General features: G+C 40.6%; 1 protein-coding gene across 1 annotated transcript; it reads right to left on the minus strand.

Moving 5' to 3' along the window:
• Positions 1 to 293: 293 nt before the first annotated feature.
• LOC150077983 (uncharacterized) lies at positions 294 to 22,225 on the minus strand. Its single transcript, XM_090384925.1, has 5 exons — positions 22,048 to 22,225; positions 21,781 to 21,912; positions 6,601 to 6,758; positions 6,381 to 6,478; positions 294 to 485 (listed from the first exon to the last, which is right to left on the minus strand). Exons 1-5 carry the CDS (start codon positions 22,115 to 22,117, stop codon positions 482 to 484), a joined length of 462 nt encoding a protein of 153 aa, XP_090241051.1. The 5' UTR covers positions 22,118 to 22,225; the 3' UTR covers positions 294 to 481.
• Between the last annotated feature and the right edge of the window lie 342 nt (positions 22,226 to 22,567).

Raw genomic sequence — 22,567 nt, forward strand, 5'->3', positions numbered from 1 at the left:
TTTTAAAGACATCACCATTAAAGAAAAACTATTCGGGTTTCTCTCTCTGTTTCTGTTAAAATGAACTGCTTAAGTCTCTCTCTCTCTCTCAAGACCTTGTCTTTCTTTTTCTTTTCCTACTTTAAATTATAGATGTACGTCTTAACAGAAATACCGCATTGTATATGTAGAAGTTAAGAGCGTATATCGGTCATGTTTTTTTAAATAAATTATATGCTTATAAGAAATTAAAGACATAAACAAGTTTTGTTATTTTATATAAATTACTATTGAAAGGAAGAAAACGAAGAATATGCAGACAATAAGATTAACATTTATTTTTTTATTTTTACATTCAAATATGCATAAAATTTCCCTCTTAAAATTCAAGTATAAATTGCATAATATTTATTGACCACAACCATAACCGTTTTGAGTAATCCTTTCTTCATAGAATCATCATTGATTGAACTCAGAATTCCAGTTATTATCTTGTTTCTATCTACCTGTGTGGATAGAAAAGTCTCTTTTATTATATTGTAATATAAAGTGCAGTTCTTCTTTAGGAAAAAAAAAGAGAGCTTCACAATCATATTTATGAAAGTAATTTAATCAAATAAACATCAGTAGAAATTAATTAACAGTTAAGCTTGGAAGAAAGGAAATCGGCGCCAAATAAATCACCATAAATTTTATAATTTAAATGAACTGACTGCTCGTGAATATTTTTAATTAAGTTAGTTTTATAGGTTGGGGAAATTTAAATACATTTGGCTACCTTTAATATGTATAGTAAATTATAATTATCCATTCTGTTATATCTGCTGTTTTTGTAATTCGGCGAATTCCTGTTATGGCGCAAGCTTCTGTACACCAATTTTCTCCACGATACTGCTCAAACTATATAAGCTGTTCTTTCAACTGTGCAGTCACTATTTTTCTAAAAATTATGTCAACATGTGCTTCGTTTAAATTTAAATATATATTTGAAGGAAGAGGTACAATTTGTTTGGTTTATTGTGTATAATGAATATTTTTGTCTTCTTTTCATATCAATCCCAAAGAGGAAGGATGAACCTGTAGTGCTTAGAGAACTTCTAGCCCATTTGCGATTCGATAGAACTTGTAGTTCATGGGCTGAAAGTGAGAAGATAGAAGATACTTAATAGCATTAGAATTGATTTCCTGTGAATTGCAGTTTTCAGTAAATATACCAAAAGGAAGGCTATTCCAGAGAACAGTAGCAGAGGGGATATACCAAGAAGAGAAAAAACTACTTCTCTCAGTTTCGGGTTGAATAGTGAATCAATGTTGGCTAGTTCAGGTACCTGTTCGGATTGGATTCGAAGATAGCAGTGGAATTATAGCTGCGAGTTGCGAAGACCTGGCTCATGGAAGAATCTACAGAAAAGGCAAGCTGCATACCTAAAGGTCGATGAGACAAGGAAAGGAGAGAGACAGTAAGAGAAGTTACAATAATTAACACTAATGTTCTCTTTCGGACAGAATATAGGAACTTGATAAAAGATTTGAGGCCACCACCCGAGATGATAACAATATTCCATAGGGAGGTTTGATATTTTAACAGAGATAGTTGTTTAAGAGATTAGCAATGGAGCAACAGACATTTTTTTCGAGAAATAAGTCAGTACGGAATTTTACAGAAATAAAAGTTATTATTAGCATTAGTGGTTTTAAGAGATAGTATTAGTATTATTATATAAGCTGATAGCTTCACCCATTATACCTTCCAAGAATTTATACAGTTCTTCTTCGAATTTATTCAAACCACTCATTCCACAACACAAGATGGAAGTTTGGTCCAACAACCAACAACTCGAACTTGCCTTCATGAACTGAAGGCAAACTTCTGCATAAATACCCTGCAACCATTCTTCTTCAATTTGAATTTATGCCGTCCCATATGTGTAGTCCTAGTAAGAAGAAGATTGTCATCAAAATTTAACTTACTCAAACCGTTGAAGGCCGTGAATACCTCAATCTGATCTCTTTTTGTGCAAACTGTAGTTTCCCGAAACTGCAGTTTGCACAGCAGAAGATTTTTTTAATAACAGTTCCGTTTGTATGTTTTTTTTCCTTCGTCAATCTAGTTGGTTTTCTCGGCATTTCAGAAGATCTACATCCTTCCTAACGTGAGGCGTCCAGACCTGTATACATTACTCAAAATGCTGCCTAGCCATGGCTTTATACCACAGCAAAGGGATACTCGCTTCATTATCCACGCTAGCAAAGTTTCTATATGTCATTAACAAAACCTCATGAACTGTCCTGGCCACCTGTCTGCACTGCTCGGAGAACTTCATATCTGACTGAACATCTACTACCGGTTATTTTTCATTTTCCACTATCTTGAGTGTAAAACCACACAGTTGGTATGTTAACGTGGGTTTACTGTTATCTATGTGCTTTACCTCAAATTCTCAATGTTAAATTTCATTTACAATTTTGAACCTTATCTATCTGCTTTTTCTGGAACATGTTGCAGCGGGATACTTTAGACATTAGACATCTGCAAACTTAGACATTAGGCCTGATATATCCTCATCAATATCATCAATAAATATTTAAAACAAGAATTGGCCCCGAACTTAAACCTGCGAGACTTCACTAAAAACATTAATCCGAAGAGCAGTGTCCATTGATAACCAATATCTGTCTTCTCCCACTGAAATATCCCTTTATCCAGAGCTGTAATTTGCCGTCATTATCACATTTCTCCAGTTTGTACAGCAGTCATTTATGTGCAAAATTATCAGTATGGTGTTAAAATATTTATTTCATCTAGTTCCTTGGTTACTGCATCTTAGAATGCAATCGCATAGGTCAGAAAAAACCGCCCCTTAACAAACCCATGTTTTGCCTGCCGTACATCTACATTCCTCTCTAGAAGATCCTGAATTACTCCTTAACCAGTGACTCCATTATGTTCCCCGGAAGAGATGTTAAGCTAACAAGCCTGTAATTACTCATGTCGCTTTTTGATATCTACTTATTTATTTTTATTTTTTTTGTTAGTTGTTGGCGCATCGGCTTCTGTGGCCATAATGCACCTCCCAAAGTTTTTGCATTATCTACTCTGATCCAAGCCCGAGGTGGGATCCGAACCCGCGACCTTTGGGTTGCCAGGCAAGCACTTTACCCACCCGGCTAGCTCGTTCGGCCGATATCCTCTTGTGAATTGGGGAAACAGACGTACAGCTAGAGTCTATAGGGGCCTCCAGTTTCCTTTCAGTTATTACAAAATTATTTGTCTTTCCGTTAGTGTTTGTTAAACTTATGACATACCATTCCCTAAAGAATTAATCATGTGTGAGTGTGAATGTAAATGCAAAATACCTATTTAATTTGTCAGCAAATTTAGCAAGGTCATGGACAGTCAACCCATTGCTATCCAGTGGACAAATGTGGTTGAACACCTTTCTTCTGCTGTTGATATAATCATAAAATTCTTTGCTGTTGTTGTCCATTGTCTTTGACAGAGACTTATCCCTTAGTATGCCTAACTTCCTTTTTTAACCTGATTACAGACTAAGTTATACATACCATTAGTATATAAAAAATCACCTGAATTTTTATATGCATCTCACGCATTTTTCCTAAACCTTCAACAGTATTCTTATTTTGTATGAAAAGACTAATAGCGTCATGATCATTTCCCTCAATGCTTCTCATTCCAACTTGCTCTTCAAGATGTCTAAAGTTTCTACTTCAAATTGCATCGCTTGCTCTGGCTCAAGGTGCCTACACTATGTTTCATTTACTGTCACTCTTCGACCCAAGAAGTTATTTCTTTCCTAAAGCTGACATCCAGTTCCTTGGGCTCATCATCGACCGTCGTACACAATACCATCCGAACGCTTCTGACAAAATTTTCTTCTGTAGAAAATATGTAAACGTTTACTTGAAGAGGATCATCCTAGAGAATTTATGCCAACATGTTAAAAAAAAAAACTCTGAACGTTGATTCTTGTCCAGCGAAAATTTTCCACTGGTACACTTTTGCCTTGCGATTGTCGATGTTCACATTTTCCATATGTCTGTGAAATTTTGTTGCTGAGAAGGAAACAAACTAAAGAATGCTGAAATAGTGTATTTTGTACGAAATGCCAATTTAAACGCTTTATAGTCTCTGCTCCATGCTCTGAGTACACCCATTGAACCCTAAAGAAATTTCCTTTACATTTGGTCCATCCTCGTTCACTTATTTAGGAATACCACTTATTTCACTTATTTATTTAGGAATACCAAAAAGAGCCAGAGAGGATTACACTGTTTGTATTAACCATAATTAATAACAGGTTAGTTTTACGTTCAAAAGGGTTGACATTAGAGATTACTTCAGGCAGAACGATTTCATTTTGGAATAAGCACAGAATTGATTAAACTACGATTATGATATATCGAGAAATGTTACTACGTTCGTGGGTAAGAAACGAAATAACGGGTGAAGGTCAATTCGAATATAATAGCGTCTGTGACGCTATTATATTATACTAAAATAGTCCTGAGATAGATACACTCCCATCTAACAGTTTGGTATCACTTTTCAATTTTCTTAATTTTAAAACTTTTCATTAAAATGATACCAACTTGTTTATCAATTTTTATTAAAATATTTTCTACTGTGTATAAAAATCAAAAACAAAACTTAAATACTATTTAAGAAATATTTAAGAAAATGTCTAGAATATTGGAGAATATTCCAAAGAGTTGTAAAAAAAACTGAATGTTTTAGAACATTAAAGATTCCTGATGTGGTAGAATATTGTAGGTGACTACTGATGTGGTAGAATATTGTAGGTGACTACTGATGTGGTAGAATATTGTAGGTGACTACTGATGTGGTAGAATATTGTAGGTGACTACTGATGTGTTAGAATGCATGAAATACGCCTGATACGTTAGAACATAGAGAAGATTCTTGACGTGGTAGTAAATTGTAACAAATTCCTTAATGTTGCCGTTGGGAAATTATTACAGAATATTCCAGAAAAGTGGGGATATTGTATAAATACAGTATTATAGAAGATTTTAGATCATTCTACAATATTTTACACTAATATAGATTGAGGAGTAAGAGCTCTAACTCATAAAATCGAACATCTATCATTCAGAAAGTGTTCGGTGTAAGTTTTGTGTTTCGTTTGTGTTTTGAAAAATAAGTGCTGTTTTGACTCTGCGTAAACAAAGTTAGCCCATGAGATGTACATGATTCTATTCAAGGAGATTGACAGTTTAAAGGGAAAAAACACGAGTAGGACGACTGCATGAAAACAGAAAAAGGAAAGACTGATTTCTAAAAGTAATTGACGATTTGCTGCACCTGAAATACGAGCTGAGTTAAATAGGAACAGACATAGTATCGTGTTTACATCCACAGTAAAACTTCGTTTTAAACAAGCAGGACTTCGTACTAGTGTAGCAGTCCGAAACCTTTATTATACCTTGAAAATCGAAAGCAGTAGATGGTCTGGGCTTACAGCAATCAAAATCATGGGAAGCACAGCTCTAGTTTATACAGACACTCTCTAGCAACTAAACTGTTGGAGGAAATATCCATCTGTTGTTGTGAAAATTAATAGCTTCAATAAATTCAAGGAAGAAGTAGACGAACAATTTGAGGAAATGGACAGGTAAAATAGGAAGTGTATATATATATATGAGTTAAGTTGATAGTGGTAAGAGTTTTTAAAGTACTTGGAAATATATATATATATATATATATATATTGTCTTATTCTGTGTAAAAGTGCTTTCTTGCATTATTTGCCTCTACTAATGCTGATGCTAAATTATGGTGTTGCATCCGAATCGCCCCACATCAGATCGCTTGGAAAATGTTAATTTTATACATACGTATAAAATTAATACGCGTTTAATCTCGATTAATTTTATACGTATGTATAAAATTAATCTCGCGATTAATTTTATACATACGTATAAAATTAATCGCGAGAATCTCACATCTGAAAATGGCAGTGATAAAATCTGGTGGAGGATATTTCGATGAAAAGTTAATATGGTTGATAATATTAATAATGTGAATATTTTTTCTGTCAATTTTTCAATGCTTAATAAAAAATAATTTTTTGTAGGTTTTTTTATATTAAATCTTATATTCTCATGGCTAATTTCAAAATAATAATAATAATAATAATAATAATAAAAAAATAAAATAAAAAAATAAAGACAATATTGTCGTACAATGTGATTCCAAAATTTTAGACAGGAGTGTTTATGTTAAGTCAAATATTTCATCTCCACGTGCAGACCAAAAAAGTTGCTGTCATAACGAAAACTTCATTTTATAAAATTTCTGATAACTGAAAGTGAAAGAGTGTAAAATCCAATTGTTTGGTTACTTAAAATAATTTTACTTACAGAACACAACCAAGAGCAATCCCCAGTTTGATTGGAACAACTATGTTGAGTAATCCTAATGCTTTCACTGTTAATTCGATATCTAAATTTATCGGTCCCTGAAATATTAAAAACATCGTTTATGAAATAAAAAAAACGATGTTTATAATTTTGGTTATTAAAAACTACAACAGCAAAATTGATTATGATCAACGAATCTAACTTTGAAATAAATACTAACCTGACAGTCTGGGGAAAGCTTCACTGTTATTAGAACAGTGCATTCTTGACATTTGTATTTAGTATTAATATCGACTGTGGCATCTAGTTCTTGACCATCTTGTGAAACGGTCACATCCAAATCTGTACCAAGAAGCTTCAATAAACCTTTAAGCAATTCTAAAAGGATAAAAAGAATATAGATGAGTGTAAATAAATCAATAAATATATACATGTATGTATACCGGGTGGTTATAAAATAAGTTTGCCTATTCAGGAGACCCTAGGGTCAAAACGGTTAGAGTTAGCGATGTGAAAATCGGTGGGTATGTCATTTAGGGTATGGGGAAGCGATTTGTACAAGAAAAAAAAAAAAAAAAAAAACATTAGTTCACATTTGCGCCACCAGGGAAAACTGCTGCACATATGTAAAAATTGTCATTTACTTCAAGACACGCTGCTTACGCAAATGACACCCTGTTAGATAAAAGAAGAAAGGCCAAAGCCACAGTCAATAACTATTATTGCTCTTACAGAAAAGGAAATTGCTCTTTTAGTAAAACTGTTCTACCAGAATAATAGCGACGCTAATGCAGCACTATGTCAATATCGGAAACTTAAAGGTCTGCGAAAAAACCTTTGACATGTCAGTCGGGTTTTGAAAACTAATAAAGAAATTTGAAGCGTCCGACTGGGGAGTTCGGTGTAATTCCAGGCAGGAGACGACCACATATCGGAACGGAGGTAGTAGATGAAGTGGCGGTTGCAATGGTCAGAATGCGAAATACTACCAGTCAGTAGTGGACTACCAGAGTTGTGTCAAGTGACTTGAACCTTCCCTAGTCTATTGTACGTAAAGTGTTTCGAATAATTTTACGCTGGTTCCCGTACAAGATTCACGTAGTACAAGAAATAAAGTCTTGTGATCAGCAGCAACGAATAGACTTTGCTCTACGATTTCTGGCTGGAATGGAACTTAACGATACATGGGTTCGAATGATCTTGTGTTCTGATGAGGCACATTTCACTTTTCATGGGGCTGTAAATGCACAAAACTGCCGAATATGGGGGGAACTTCTCGTCCATCTGCTGTGAATGAAAGACCACTACAAAGTCCATACGTTACAGTATAGTGTGCATTCACAGCAGAATTTATAATCGGTTGGATCATTTTTCTTTGAAGAGTCTACACCTCATGGCCCCGTAAGGTGTACGGCAACTAGTGCACGGTACTGCGCTCTTCTAAGAGATAACATTATTCCCGCTTTGCAAGAAAGGCAATGCTCGAAAACCGTAGTGTTCGTGAAGATGATGCCCCCCCCCACGTTAGTCGACAAGTGAAGGAACTGCTCCATTCAACATTCGGAAATGATCGCATCATTTCTAGAGGATTACTTGGCAGGATTACAGCTGACAGTGCTAAATCAACCTCACCACTTGCCAACCTTTTGCAACACCCTCTGGGAGGCTACGATCGATGTATCCCTAGCTACTAGGAACTTGGCGGGATTTGTGACTGACTGGAAGGTGGAGGAAGCATGGACTACCTCAGACCACCGTGCAATCACCTTTAAAATAGTCAGACAACTGACAACAGTAACACGAACAAACCAACAGAAAAACAGATATGCAGTTGCCAAAGCAAACTGGATGTCATTCAAAAACCTGCTCATCACAGCCATAGAAAGCAACCCAGCCAGTATAAACCCACAAAAAAAAACCCAAAACCTGGTGCTGTTCCTTGGTGGACCCCAGAAATAGCCGTGCTTCGACGCCAGATGCAAAAAGCTAGGAAAGATTTCCAGAGAGCCCGTAGGACTTGGCCTGCACATGAAGTGGAGGCTTTAAGACAGCGCTATCGAGAAGTCAGAAATCACTATACGGACGCGATACAGAAAAGCAAGAAGCGTTCCTGGGAGCGTCTAGTATCCACGACAGGAAGAACTGACCCCTGGGGTGTAGTTTACAAGGTGACTACAAACAAACTGCCCAGGGGTGGAGGTGATCAGCACCACCAGGACCTCGCAAGGAGACTATACAACCACTTGGGAGCAATCAATGGGTAATATACTCGACACAATTTTCACGGAACCCGCGACCCTAACTCTGCAAGAACAACATAAGATCTGCGAAGAAAATGAAAAATATATCACCCCTGCGCTAGAGCCCCCCTTCACCCATGACGAACTCGGCGCGGCTGCTACCAGGATCAAAAACCGCAAATGCCCGGGACTTGATATGATCGAACCGGAGATACTGAAAAGAATAGTAGAAATTGCTCCGCAAATCCTACTCACCCTCTACAACAGATGTTTGGAAACAGGGAAATTCCCTGCAGCATGGAAAACTGCAAACACCAAGCTAATTCTGAAAAATCCTACTAAGAACCCAGAATGTCCATCATCATACAGACCCATCGCTCTGCTCTCAGTAGTCAGTAAATTATACGAGAGGCTACTCCACATGCGGATACAGAACCACTACGAAAGGGCAGGCCTGGCAGCTAAAAATCAGTTTGGCTTTAAGCCAGGATCCTCTACGGTGGATGCCCTTGGAGATCTGCTTCGGAAAGCACAAGAGTGAAGGAAAAAATATCTATTGGTCATTTCAGTCGATTTTGCCGGGGCGTTCGACTCACTTTGGTGGCCGAGCGTCCTGAACAGACTGAGAGAAGCTGCAGTACCAATCAACTTATACAAAGCAATGGAAGACTACCTTTCAGGCAGAAGAGTGGAAATAAATACAAATTATCAAAAAATCACAAGAAACATACATAGGGGATGTCCACAGGGGTCTGTCTTGGGTCCTCTCATTTGGAACATGGTCTTGGACGATTTCCTGTGCCAGGACTTGGGGCTGGCTGAGGCCCAGGCCTTTGCGGACGATCTCATTGTTACTATTGAGGCAGATTCCAGAGTCCAACTGGAAAACATCGGCAATCAGGCAATGCAGAAATTACAATACTGGGCCACAAAAAACCAGCTAAAAATTGCACCGACGAAAACAATATCCATCTTGCTGAAAGGAACTCTTCAGGTACAGCGTCCGCCCCAAATAAAAATAAATGGCCTGACCATCAAACTCACCAAGCAAATGAAGTACTTAGGAGTTATCTTAGATAATAACCTATCCTTCATACCTCACCTGAAAAAAAATAAGAATGAAAATAAGAAGATACTCAGCCCTAGTGGCTAGGATTACGAGGAAGGATTGGGGACTGAAAAAACGAACCCTAATGCTATATTATAAGTCAACCTTCATCCCAGCAATAATCTACGCAGCTGCAGTATGGTACACCAAAACATCACTGGTAACCAACAAGAAAATCCTGGATATGACACATAGGACCATCCTATTGACAACCACACGAGCTTGCCGCACGGTAAGCACACCTGCACTGCAGGTGCTTGCTGGCGCGCTACCCCTGGATTTAGAAGCTGTGAAAGCAGGACTGCTCTACTTGCACTCAAAGGGAGTGGCGGCCGCAAATCATCAGGACTTCACAATCAACCCAGCAAGCAGTCAAAAAACCGAAAGAGCCCGACTACAGACCTACCTCCTTCAGGAGTGGCAGCAAAGATGGACAGAGACGACAAACGGCGAGATCACTCGGAAATTCTTTCCAGAACTGAACAAAATATACCCAAGGCAACCGGGTTGGTTCTTCCCGGGCTTGCACCTGACCTCGTTACTCACAGGACATGGACCCTTCAACCAGAAACTGTTCAGCTTCTACCTCGTCGATGACCCAAATTGCACGTGCGGGGAGGTCGAAAGATGGGACCACCTGCTTTACGACTGCCCACAATACGAAGACCTCAGATGCACCCTCTCCACGAAAATCCATTACCTCCCCAAAGGGGGCCGCCGTCTAGTGTGGACGCACGTTCTCCGCGCTCCTGGATCTTGTTCACTAATATGTGGTAACAGTGTCTACTAGTTTTTGAAAAGTTTACTCCTTAGTATAACTACTACAGTGGATCTCAGGGTGAGAAACTTTTGATTATTTAACGGGAACTTTGCAGATTATTTGCGTTTTTTATCTATATCCTTTGTTGCCAGACCGTACTGGTCACCATGCGGCTGACAGCAGGGCTATAGAGAGGCACCAATTATACTGTGGTTGCCACGCAAATACCCTGCACTAGACTTGGGAGGAATGTGTAGCACTCCCCTCCGGCGCAGGGATTAGTGAATTATCTACCCCTTCAGCTGTGACCTTGATTGGGGACGGCAATTCCACATGTGAAACCTTGAACTGTGATAACGTCCAATATCTTCAAACTATGTTAGGGAACAATTTTCGGTGAAATCATGATTTCAGTGACCCCCCCCCCCCGCTGCAATAGACTTACCATGGACAGCTTTTACTTTCGTTCCTGCTTGTATAGTAAAAAAACAGACTTTACCATAAGCTTCTGCGGCTGCGAAAACGCTAGAAGAAAGTAGCACAGGTTCTCCAAGGCTATCTTACGGCTGTGCGTCCCCCCCCTCACGTTACAGTGGGGGATAGCCCAAATCGACATCCGTGCACTATCTGGCTTCAAATTTAGCCACAAACCTGTGGTTGGCACCAAACTTCGTCATTCCTCAACCTCTATCAAACTGTGCAGCAATAATCTGTTATCCGAATATTCCCGATAAACCGATATTTCCAACTAATCTGAGAATATGGATACACCCAGTACAAATCCCACTGAATTGATTTGTTCATCGAGCGCTCAACAAACCACTGATAATACAAAAAGTGACCAACCTGACATTGAAATCACGGATAATTTTGAGGATGTCCGGCTGACACCGGTATTCAAAAAGAAACATAGAAAACGGGTAGTTCCCCAATCGGACAGGGAAACCCGCTCGCAAAGTGAGCCTCAAGAGCCCCAGGGATCCCAGGGCCCCATACAAGACAACCGCGAAAAGACGACAAAACAGCAAGAGTCGACTAACATCGACCCAACTCTTCCAGAGGGCACCGTTAATGAGCAGGTATTGGCCCTGCGAGTTGAACTAGAAAATAAACTAAAAGAGTCTTCCAGCCGCATTACCTCAACCCTTCGGGGCGAGATTGTTGGTATCTGGGCAAAGCTTGAAACCATCCTGCGCAACGTTCACCTTGCTTCTGAGAGGAATGAGGCCAAACTCGAGGCATACCTCGAATGTAGGGGCACACAAATGCTACAGCGCGCCCCAACTTTTGCTGATGCGCTGAGGAACACAAAGCCAAATACGAGAACGGACCCGCCACCAAAAAGAAAGACATTACTACCAACACCACACCTGGTAGTTCTCAAGCCGGCCACAGCCAATGCACCAAAAACAAGCGAGGAGATTAAGAAGACTGTAATCGCTTCCCTTACTGATGACCTGAGAAACACTAAAATAAAATCCATTCGAAAGACCCGAAATACTGGCATCATCATAGAAACTGACTCGAAGGACGACGCTGATATGATATTAACAAATGCTAAGATACCTACCCTGGGACTTCTAGCTGAGCCCCCAAGGAAAAAGGCACCCTCAATAGTAATTTATGACATCGACAAGGGCCTGGACCCCAACAACATACGAGATGAATTGTACAGGCGCAACCTCCAACATGCACTCCCAAAAGAGAACCCAGCTAACCTAATAAAGCCAAAGTACCAAACAAAGTCTAGAAGTGGCACTTCCTTCAACTGGGTTGTAGAACTGGCACCAACAGCCTGGCACATACTGACCCACCACAATCGAGTGTACATAAATTGGGGCTCTCACCGCTACAAGGAGCATGTAGCTGTCCCAAAATGCTTCAGATGCTGTCGTTTCGGTCACACGACCCACACGTGCACCCAGACAGAACAGACCTGTGGTCACTGTGCCGATAAAGGCCACAGCTATGAAACCTGCCCGAACAAGGCCAATGAACCAATCTGTGCTAACTGTAAAAGCCAGAAACTACCTCATGCCCACTCACTTCGGGATAATAAATGCCCTGTCTACATCAAGGCCAAGAGCACGCTCCAACAACGAATAAATTATGGGGACACTGCATAAACAGTACAACAGCAACAAGATAAAATTCCTGCAAATAAACGCGCAGCGGGCAAAGGCCGTTGTGGCACAACTCCGACAGAAGGCAGATGAGGAAAACATCGATATTCTCTTAATACAAGAACCCTACACTCATTCAAACAAAATAAGGGGATACCCTTTGTCCTACAAAATTGTCCAGGCTCCTGGTGTGACACCCTGGGCGGCGATCGCTGTGAGGAATCCTCACTTGACTGTGATGCAGATATCTCATCTCTGTTCTCCATGGGCCGCCTGTGCCCACATCATCTCCTCTCTGGGCGACTTCTATGCCGTTTCTCTGTACTGCAGGCCGGGAGAGGACATTCTACCTGCAGTCCAGTACCTACAACATGTCTTAACAGAACTGGCGGGTGCAAAGATTGTCATTTGTGCTGACGTAAATTGCCGCTCTGCCCTCTGGCACAGTGAGACCCCAGGGCGTAGAAGTGCTGCAAATGGACAGCGGTTGGAGGAGTTCCTGGCCAATAGTGGTCTGGAAGTCATAAATAGGCCCAACAGCCTGCCGACGTTTTCCAGCTCACTTTGGGAATCTACGATTGACGTGACTCTCTCCACTAGGTCCTTTGCTAGATTTCTGTCAGATTGGACCGTACGGGAGGGCTGGTCCACCTCAGACCATCGGGCCATAACTTTCAACATGTACAGATCGATTACTCAGTCCACAATTATCAGACAGAAGCAACACAGATACGCTTTGAACAAAGCTGACTGGAACCTGTTTAAAGAAACACTCATCAATGGGATATTGCACTTACAAACCGAGAATGTGCAAGTTCAGCATCCAGACTCCCATCAGCGCAAGGTCACGGACATAATTACGAACGCTGCAAACACAGCAATAAAACGGAAAAATCCCATCCCTGGAGCAGTCCCCTGGTGGTCAGGAGAGCTTCAGGCCCTCAGACGTGAAGTAAACCAAAAGAGGCGTGCATTCCAACGAGCCAGGCGATCCTGGCCCCCTGCAGAAATTGAATACCTCCGGCAGGAGTACAGAGAAACTCGAAACGCCTACAACGCGATGATCAGGCAGCGTAAAAGACTGTCCTGGGAGCACCTGGTATCAACAGTTGGTAACTCTGACCCCTGGGGTGTCGTGTTCAAGGTAACAACAAACAAACTGCCAAGGGGAGAAGTTATTCGCTCCACAATCACCCCACAAGGCCACATGACCTCCACCTGGCAGCATTCAATTTCAAACATACTTGATTACTCTTTCAAACAGCCACCAGATGACAACTCACCAGAACAACAGCAGCTTTGCCTCGACAATAACAACTATAACTCAACACTCGTGGAAGAGCCTTTCAACGTCGAGGATCTCTCTATGGCCATTGGGAGACTGAGAAATAACAAGTCACCAGGCCTGGACATGCTCGAGCCCGAAATAATTAAAAAAGTTGCTGAATTCGCTCCAGAAACCCTGCTAAACCTCTTCAACCATTGCCTGCTAAAGGGATGGTTCCCAACTGATTGGAAAACTGCGTCCATTCGGCTCATACTCAAAAATCCAACTAAACCGTATGATCGCCCTGACTCGTACAGGCCTATTGCTCTCCTTCCTGTGCTGAGTAAGATTTTTGAGCAGCTCCTTAGACGGAGACTGGAAAACCATTACAATACTGCACAGCTACCAGCACGAAATCAATTTGGATTCAAACCGGGCATGTCTACGGTCGATGCGCTGGAGGCTATTACAAATGCTGCCAGGAACTGCACCCAGAAGTACCTCCTTGTCATCTCGATCGACTTTGCTGGGGCGTTCGACACCTTATGGTGGCCTAGCGTCCTCGGACGGCTGAGACGCGCTGAGCTCCCAGGAAATCTCTACAACTGCATTGCCAACTATCTCAGTGACAGGAGCATTGTGGTTCAGGCTCCCTTCTCCAGCGTGGAACGTCGTGTCCACCGAGGTTGCCCTCAGGGCTCTGTCCTGGGCCCCCTTTTCTGGAACTCTGTACTCGACGAGCTTCTCAGTACTGACTTAGGCGATGTCCAGACCTTGGCATATGCTGATGATCTCTCCCTGATCCTGGCAGGGGACTCCAGGGCTCAGCTTGAAGTATCTGCCAACAGAGCTCTTACCACCCTTCAAGCGTGGGTCCGGAAAAACCATCTGACCATCTCATCCACAAAAACTCAATCCATTCTCCTGAAGGGCTATCTTGATCCGCAGAGGCCGCCTCAAATCAAGATACATGGCACAACCATCAAGCTTGTTACTCAGCTGAAACTCCTTGGCATTATCATCGACAGCAAACTAACATTTCTCCCACATCTCAACTATCTACAAAAGAAAATTAGAAATTACATTGCACTAGTTGCCAGGGTTACCCGCCGAGATTGGGGGCTCAAAAAACGCACTCTAGCCTTACTGTATAAAGCCATATTCATACCAGCTATCACCTACGGTTCTGGCATATGGTTCACCAAAGCCTCCACTGTGGTAGGACGAAGAAAGCTGAACATCATTCAACGGCCAATTCTCCTTACGATAACCAGAGCATGTTGCACCTCCAGCACGCACGCCCTACAAGTCCTCGCCGGTGTACTGCCCCTAGACCTTGAGGTGGCCCATGTGGGGATGATGTATCAACTCAGCAGAGGAAAGTCTACCACCTTTATTGATTTTACCACGGATCCTGCTAACACCTATTCCAGCGAAAAAAGCAGACTCCTAACCTACTTACAACAGACCTGGCAAGCCAGATGGTCTGAATCCACCAAAGGGGCCATCACCCGCAAATTTATACCAGACATATGCAAAGTATATCCCAAATCACCATCCTGGTTCTCCCCAGGCCTTCTAACCACGTACCTCCTAACAGGGCATGGTGCCTTTCGCAGTAAACTGAACCTTCTTGGACTTTCCGACAGCCCCCTTTGCACCTGTGGTGCCCAGGAAACCTGGGATCACTTGATGCATGACTGCCTACTATATGATGGCCTCAGATCTTCTCTCATCACACAAATTCATTTCATCCCGAGAGATCAGGAGCAACATCTCCTGGAAGACCACCATACCTATACAGCCTTTTCGAACTTTGCTCAGGGCCTCTTCACGAGGCGGAAAACCCTACCACAACCACAGAATCAGACCCAACCAGACAATGAAACGGCCTAAACAGCCATGTGTTAAGACCACTACTTGCTTCAGCACACTGCAATCCCCGTGAAGACTTTCAACCTGCACAATAATTGTGCCTTTACAATGTAGTCTCAACATCACCTTCATCTACCATGACTGCCGCTCCGGCTTCGCCTCCCACCAAGTTGACTCACCACTGAAATGACTCTACTATCTGGACGGGACTTCTTTGTCCCAGGATTGACACTACTCGGATTTGATCCTCTCTGATTGACTCTACCAAATACATCTTCATGCAGCTCACTACTGAAATGACTTCACCACCCGGCCGGGACCTGTCTGTCCCAGGACTGCACTACTCGAATCTTACCTTCTCGGAGTGGACTCTGCCAACTATGACTTCACGCAGCATTGCTGCCAATGCCACGTGGCGATCCTGAACCCGTGCTCCCTTGCGCGGCCCTGTTTCTCCCCTGTCCTGGCGGGGAGGAGGTGAAGGTCCCCTTGTCTCCTCCCCGCCACCCCCCCCTTTCCTTCTGGTGTGGCATGGGCCTGCCTCACTGATTTTGGGGTCATCTACTCTATCGACCCTATACTTCTGTCTCTCACCCCCCAGCCTTTAGTCTCCCCTCCCCCCTCTAGTTTTCCAACTAGCGTTCATCCCATGTCAAAATTATCCTAGCCCTACACCCAAAATTCTTAATTCCACACTGTATAACTTAAAACTCCTTGGCCTGACCCAACCTCTAGCGCACCCCCCATTTTTTTTTTTTTTTTTTTTTTTTTTGGTCCTAGCCACTGAAATCCCAGGAAATTAGGTGGCAGGACCTGCCAGAGTACTTATTTAAAAATACTGGTGTACCTGGCTTGCCTCCACGGGGCTAAGTGTGGGCAACGTTGGGCCTCAGTAGGGGTCCAGCGGCTAAATAGCCAGATGAACAACGGTACACGACACTACATCCAACAATATCCATACACTTTTAAATCTCTGGCCTTTACAGTGTTCTGTAACACGCGACAATGTAGACTATACGGAGATGGGGGTAACCCCTGGTGCCGTTAGACCCTAAACACACTTTACACTTTACACTTTACACTTTACCTCCCCAAAGGACTTGAACATCACTTCATTGACACGGAAGCGGAGTACCGAGCGCTCTCCCAGTATGCACAGGACCTCTTCACAAGGAGAAGGGTGTTAATTGCTATACATCGAGACTGATAGTACAGTAACATAAATCGCATAAGACAGAGACAATTCCTGGAAAAGAAAACTGTGGAAGAAAAGAAAATGAATGGAAAAGAAAGGAATAAAGCAAATAAGGAAAAAAGAAGAAAAGAGAATCAACGGAGGAAAAAAAAAAAAAAAGGGGGGACAGGGATTGCCTCATGAGTGTCCCAATCTGAATCAAGTGGACAAGAATAGAGACAACAAACTGCAGCCTAGCTCCCAAATCCTCACGGCAGCCTGAAGAGGGCACCCTAGCCCCTTTCACCTTTAAACCCTACTCCCCCGGGGAGACGATTCTCTCGTCGCCCCCCCCTCATTTCCACTCTGGTGGGGCATGGGCATGCCACACTGAAACTTGGGGCTATCTTCCCTATTGGCTCCATATTTCTGTCTTTATCCCCCCAGTCTTCAGCCTTCCCCCCTCTCTATCTTCACGCTAGCGAAGTCCCACACACCTAAATTTAAATACATCCGAAATATCTTCACCCACGTTCTGGCCCAACTCAAGCGACGTCAACCCCACGATTGACGTTTGTATGTGTATGCACGTTGTGTGTACATATGTGCATGTGTGTATATATGTACTTGTATGCACACATATAGGCACCCAACTCAAGTGACGTCAACCCCACGATTAACGTTGGCACATGTATGCACGTTGTGTGTGCATATATGTGCTTGTATACATGCATATATGCATGCAATATAAATACAATATTTTTTTTTCATTATCATTTTATTTATTTATTTTTTTATTATTATTTTATTTCTTTATTTATTTATTTTATTTTATTTATTTTTTTATTTTATTTTATTTATTTTTTTATTTATTTATTTTATTTATTTTTTTATTTATTTATTTTATTTATTTTTTTTTTTAGGTCCTAGCCACTGAAATCTCAGGAAATTAGGTGGCAGGACCTGCCAGAGTAACTTAAGTCTACTGGGTTCCTGGTCTGCCTCCACGGGGATAAGGTGGGGCAACGTTGGGCCTCAGCAGGGGTCCAGCGGCTAAACGATCAGATGAACAACGGTACACGGCACTACACATATACAATATCCATACACTTTTAAATCTCTGGCATTTCCAGTGAACTGGTACACCCACAATGAAAACTACGCGGAGATGGGGGAAACCCCTGGTGCCGTCTGACACTAAATACACTTTATACCTTACACCTTACACCTTACCCTGCCTCCTCCATACTTCGCCTGGTGTGGCTCATCCCCACTGACCTCTTTGGGGATGCCTGCTCTATCGTCCCCATCGTTTACCTGTTTCCCCCCAAGTCTCCAGCGGGTCCCAATATGGGCCTAATGGCTAAATGGACAGAACATAACACTACATAACAAACTACTCCCCACACTTTAAATCTCTGGCTTCCACAGAGTTCTGTATCACTTACAAAGAATACAACGCGGAGATGGGGTGAACCCCCGGTGCCGTCAGACAACTAATACACTTTAAACTAGTTCTTTACATTGAGGCAGATGCACTGGTTTGTCACAGTTCTGAAACCGTTCTTACCTTTCACCCTCCTAAAACCTTATTTAAAAAATAAATAAAATATCTTATTTTACAAAAATAGCTGAATCAGTAATTTCTGTGTATATACATTCAAGGTCTGAAGAAGAAAAAAAAAAAAACACAGAATAAGTAATCATTCTTTATCTCATTAGAGGAACCACAAGACATGAAACTTGTTTTTGGGGGAAACGTTTTGATACTCAAGATGCTCAGTGTAGGGAGGAGGTAGAAGTTGTGGTAATTGTTGCAAAAAATAGGAAATTTGTTAGAGTAAAAATTCAGAATATTGTCCCGTGGTTATGATATGTATTGTCTCAGATGGCAGTAAGTACATAGTAGCATAGTGTTTTGGAAAGGCGCCACCGGTGGTTTCCCACATCTACCCCATAGTACTCCTTTGTGATGTATACAGAACCTCTGCAAAAGTGTAATGGATTGTATATGAAAAGCTGTGTTTGGTTCCGTTGTTAAGTTCTGGACAATTGACAGGAAGGCCCCTAGTGAGACTCCATATTGCCCACCACCACCACCACCAATGAAAGACGAGCCAGGATGTTCACAGTATGGCGGCAAGTACAGTGAGAATGGTTTGTGGAGCATATTGTGGTACGTATATGTGGTACTTATTGAGGAGACTTACTGTAGGTTAAGAGTATCTACAAGAGAGCTATAAAGCGGAATGTACGCGACATAAGAGGGTTAATGAAGAATTAAGTTGGAATACCTCCACATCGCTAGTAATAATCGAAAGGTAGAAAAGACAACAGACAGTGATCAAGATGAAGTTAAGGTAATGAAGAGCTTGGTCGAGCCAGGTACATATCTACCCATCCTGAGGCCTAACCTTGCATAGCTCAGTATAAGTATAAATGCTAGAATGATTCGAATTTACGCATTCCTAAATGAAATTTATATTATGAAAAGTTTAGATTGTGAAGTAATAAATGAAAATACAGTATATGTTCAGATGTTACATAACTCTAAACACACACAAACTAAAGCTACGTGTATGTTTGATGGCCGCATTCACAGATACAAATTGTGAGGACGTTGCGGTAAGAATTTGGAAGCATGTTATTGAGTTAGGCAAATTACACGAGAAGTGGTTGGAATTAATACTATTGGGAGCAAAACAGATAGAGAAATACCGATGACAGCAGAGACGTCAGTTATTGCAGGACGAGAAGTTATGGCCCTTCGTATTGTAGAGTTTAGTTTAGTTTAGTACGTACAAAGTTACCAATTAAAGTAATTGGTATTCCCAAAAATTAGACCTAATGAACATTCCATTGTAAATTAGATTTAATTTTAGATATAAGTTCAGTTATACGCGAATACTACTATGCTTCATGACTAGTGTGAAATTACTAATGAATATGGTAAAATCCGATATAATAAACATTTTTTAAAGATTATATAATAGTGTCTAGGAAGAACTTCGTGATGAATATGCTAAGATTAATCGGGAACAAGAGAGTCTTAATGTTTGCCATCAATGTACTGTAATATTTGTACTGTACATATGGTACTGTAAAAGCCGGTTGACTTTGGTAAATATCCGAAACATTCCACATAAATTGTTGATTCAATTTCTTATTTTTAAACAAGAAACTGGGGGATAATTCTGTAATCTTCCTACGCTCTTGTTTTAAAATTGAAAAAAAAGCAGAAAAATCCGGAAATTATTATCGTTCCCCTGTTCGTACTATTACTAGTAAACTTTCGGGGTAAGCAAATACATCCTTCCTGCCCTTGTTTAAAAATTATAAAAGCGATAATCGGATAGTGTTTTGAGGCAAACAAAAATAATTTCTGCTTCATTAACTTTTCGATTTTTAAAAGTACATGAAAAGGAATTTAACTCCTGTCTTCTCAAAGTTGTCTGGGTAATATATGCACTATATTCCGAACCTCTAATTCGTCATTCAAATTGGGAAAGCCTTTTGCCAACGCGAAATTTAAGATTTTTTTATTATTATCGAAATCAGTTTATTGAACCGATAATTTTAGGCTACGCCCTGCATACAGTCAATTCTTCACGCACCCACTCAAGTACTCAGACTCACATACTCATGTGCACACACGCACACATTGTCTTTGAGATGAAATATTCGATGCATTTTGTAGACAACTTAGTTTGGCTTTTCGCAACGTTCAAAAATCAGCATGTTTTCATTTAAATACGAATAATTAAATTTATAAATCTATTACGCTTTTAATTGTTAAAATTCTACACAAAGTCTGTCTAAATGGTTTTTCATGCTTAAAAATTACGAGAATCGTGGACATACTACGAAAGGTTCTATGAATCAGATTTGAGTATTGCGCTTTAAATTTAAAATAAAACTTTACAAATCTTTTACCTTGGCAAGGATGGTACTACAATCAATACTGCATTTCCTAAGACGATTTCTGCTGGATTTTTTATTACTTAGCTGCTGTTTTTTCATCTGAAGTTGCTGTCCTATGAGCCTAAAACAGGCTAGATCTCTGCGAGTATGCTTATACGAGTATTCATCAACTGTTCACAGTTCAATAAATGTTCAGAGTTCTGTTATCCTTCGAGAGAGAGAGATTCGGAATTCCCAATTTAAGCTCTCAAAAATCGAAATGAATTAACGTGAAGAGAGGATTCTACTGAATAAGTTATGTCTGAAAATTAATAATTCAAAAACAAATGGAATAATGTAATTACGGATTTCAGAAAAGGTGAGAGGCTTTGAGGAAATTATGAGAAATGCTAAATCGAAGAACTTATGAAGGTATCATTTTTAATGTAACTAACTCTGTTCTTTCGTATGCCTAATATTACAATTACCCAAGTTCACTGTAATTAAATGTTTTTCAAGATAGGTCGGTAACATTCAAACATTACTTCTTTCGACATTAGACATCGAAGAAATACAATGAATATATGAGAGGTTGGCCCTTATTTAGGAAAAAAACACAGCGGCTTTCTTCGTACCAGCCATTCCTTTGCATTTAAAAACGACTGAATATTGGCGTTATCGGTGAGAAAAATTTTCTTTCTTTACGCAAGATTGTCAATTTGAATTACAGAAATACATTGCTATGCACTGCTGCATTTTCGTAATGACATCATGCATAAGGGAAACATGGGAGCTACTTCATGAGTTTTAGAACGAAACCCAATCCATGAAAGATTTCCGACTGCGTTAGAAGTAAATAATGTTTTTCATGGTATTTATGAAGTATTTTTAAATAATTTCTAAAACTGAAACTCATTATCAGTATTCACTTTTTTTGCAGTTAGGAATTTTACCTGACTTAACGCAGATGTCGATCGTGGTTCCTGGTTTTACTTTGCACTGAGTTAGGTTTCCACAGCCTTCAATGAAAACGCATGCGCTCAAATCGAAAAGCTCGTCTACAGGATCAACCGCCAAATCGAGACCTAATGTCAAGAAGCCGAACAGAAATATGTATTAAATGCTATTATATTCAAAATTTCCATTATAGAGTGTTAATGAATAATGTGGATAAACTATTTCAAAAAGTATCGATGGTAAAAGAGAGTTGAAATACTTACATGTCGCTGAGTCCACAGATCGGACGGAAGCGAGCAGTATTAGAATCGCCGTACATATAATCGACTTCATGGTTGCTGTTAATGATCGTGGTGAATCTTCTTTTTGAAGTCGTCGTCAAGAGTGCTCTTCTCCCACAAGCTGATCCGACTTTTATACATAAAAGGAGGTGACGTTCAGCAGATCAAACAGTACTCGAAAGTTTCGATGACGCATTACTCCGCCTCAGTCATGCTCAGTGCAACACAAACATGGGTGGTTCTTAATATTTCGTCAAATTCGAATGTAAACTGATAACCAATGATGTTCTTACTTCAATATTTTAATGATTAAGTGACGTAAAGCAGCTGTCAATCATATGTAGCCCAGCCTTCAATATTAAAATTCGATTTTGTGTTGATATTCGCTGAGCGTTCTCTTGCGAAAACCGTTGTATTCTCATCCTGTTACTAAGCTGATTTTATAAAATGGCTATGCGAAATGACACTACCAAAATAGGTCGTGAAGACAATATTTCGAACA

This window comes from Mastigoproctus giganteus, chromosome 11 (assembly GCF_048544385.1).
Source record: "Mastigoproctus giganteus isolate SK-2022 chromosome 11, ASM4854438v1, whole genome shotgun sequence".
NCBI classification, from domain to species: domain Eukaryota; kingdom Metazoa; phylum Arthropoda; class Arachnida; order Uropygi; family Thelyphonidae; genus Mastigoproctus; species Mastigoproctus giganteus.

Coding starts and splice junctions, on each gene's coding strand:
- LOC150077983 (XM_090384925.1), bottom strand. CDS start 22,117: ATGAAGTCGATTATATGTACGGCGATTCTAATACTGCTCGCTTCCGTC. Junction 6,759..21,780: donor CGACATCTGCGTTAAGTCAG/GTAAAATTCCTA, acceptor TTATCCTTTTAG/AATTGCTTAAAGGTTTATTG. Junction 6,479..6,600: donor AGCTTTCCCCAGACTGTCAG/GTTAGTATTTAT, acceptor TTAATATTTCAG/GGACCGATAAATTTAGATAT.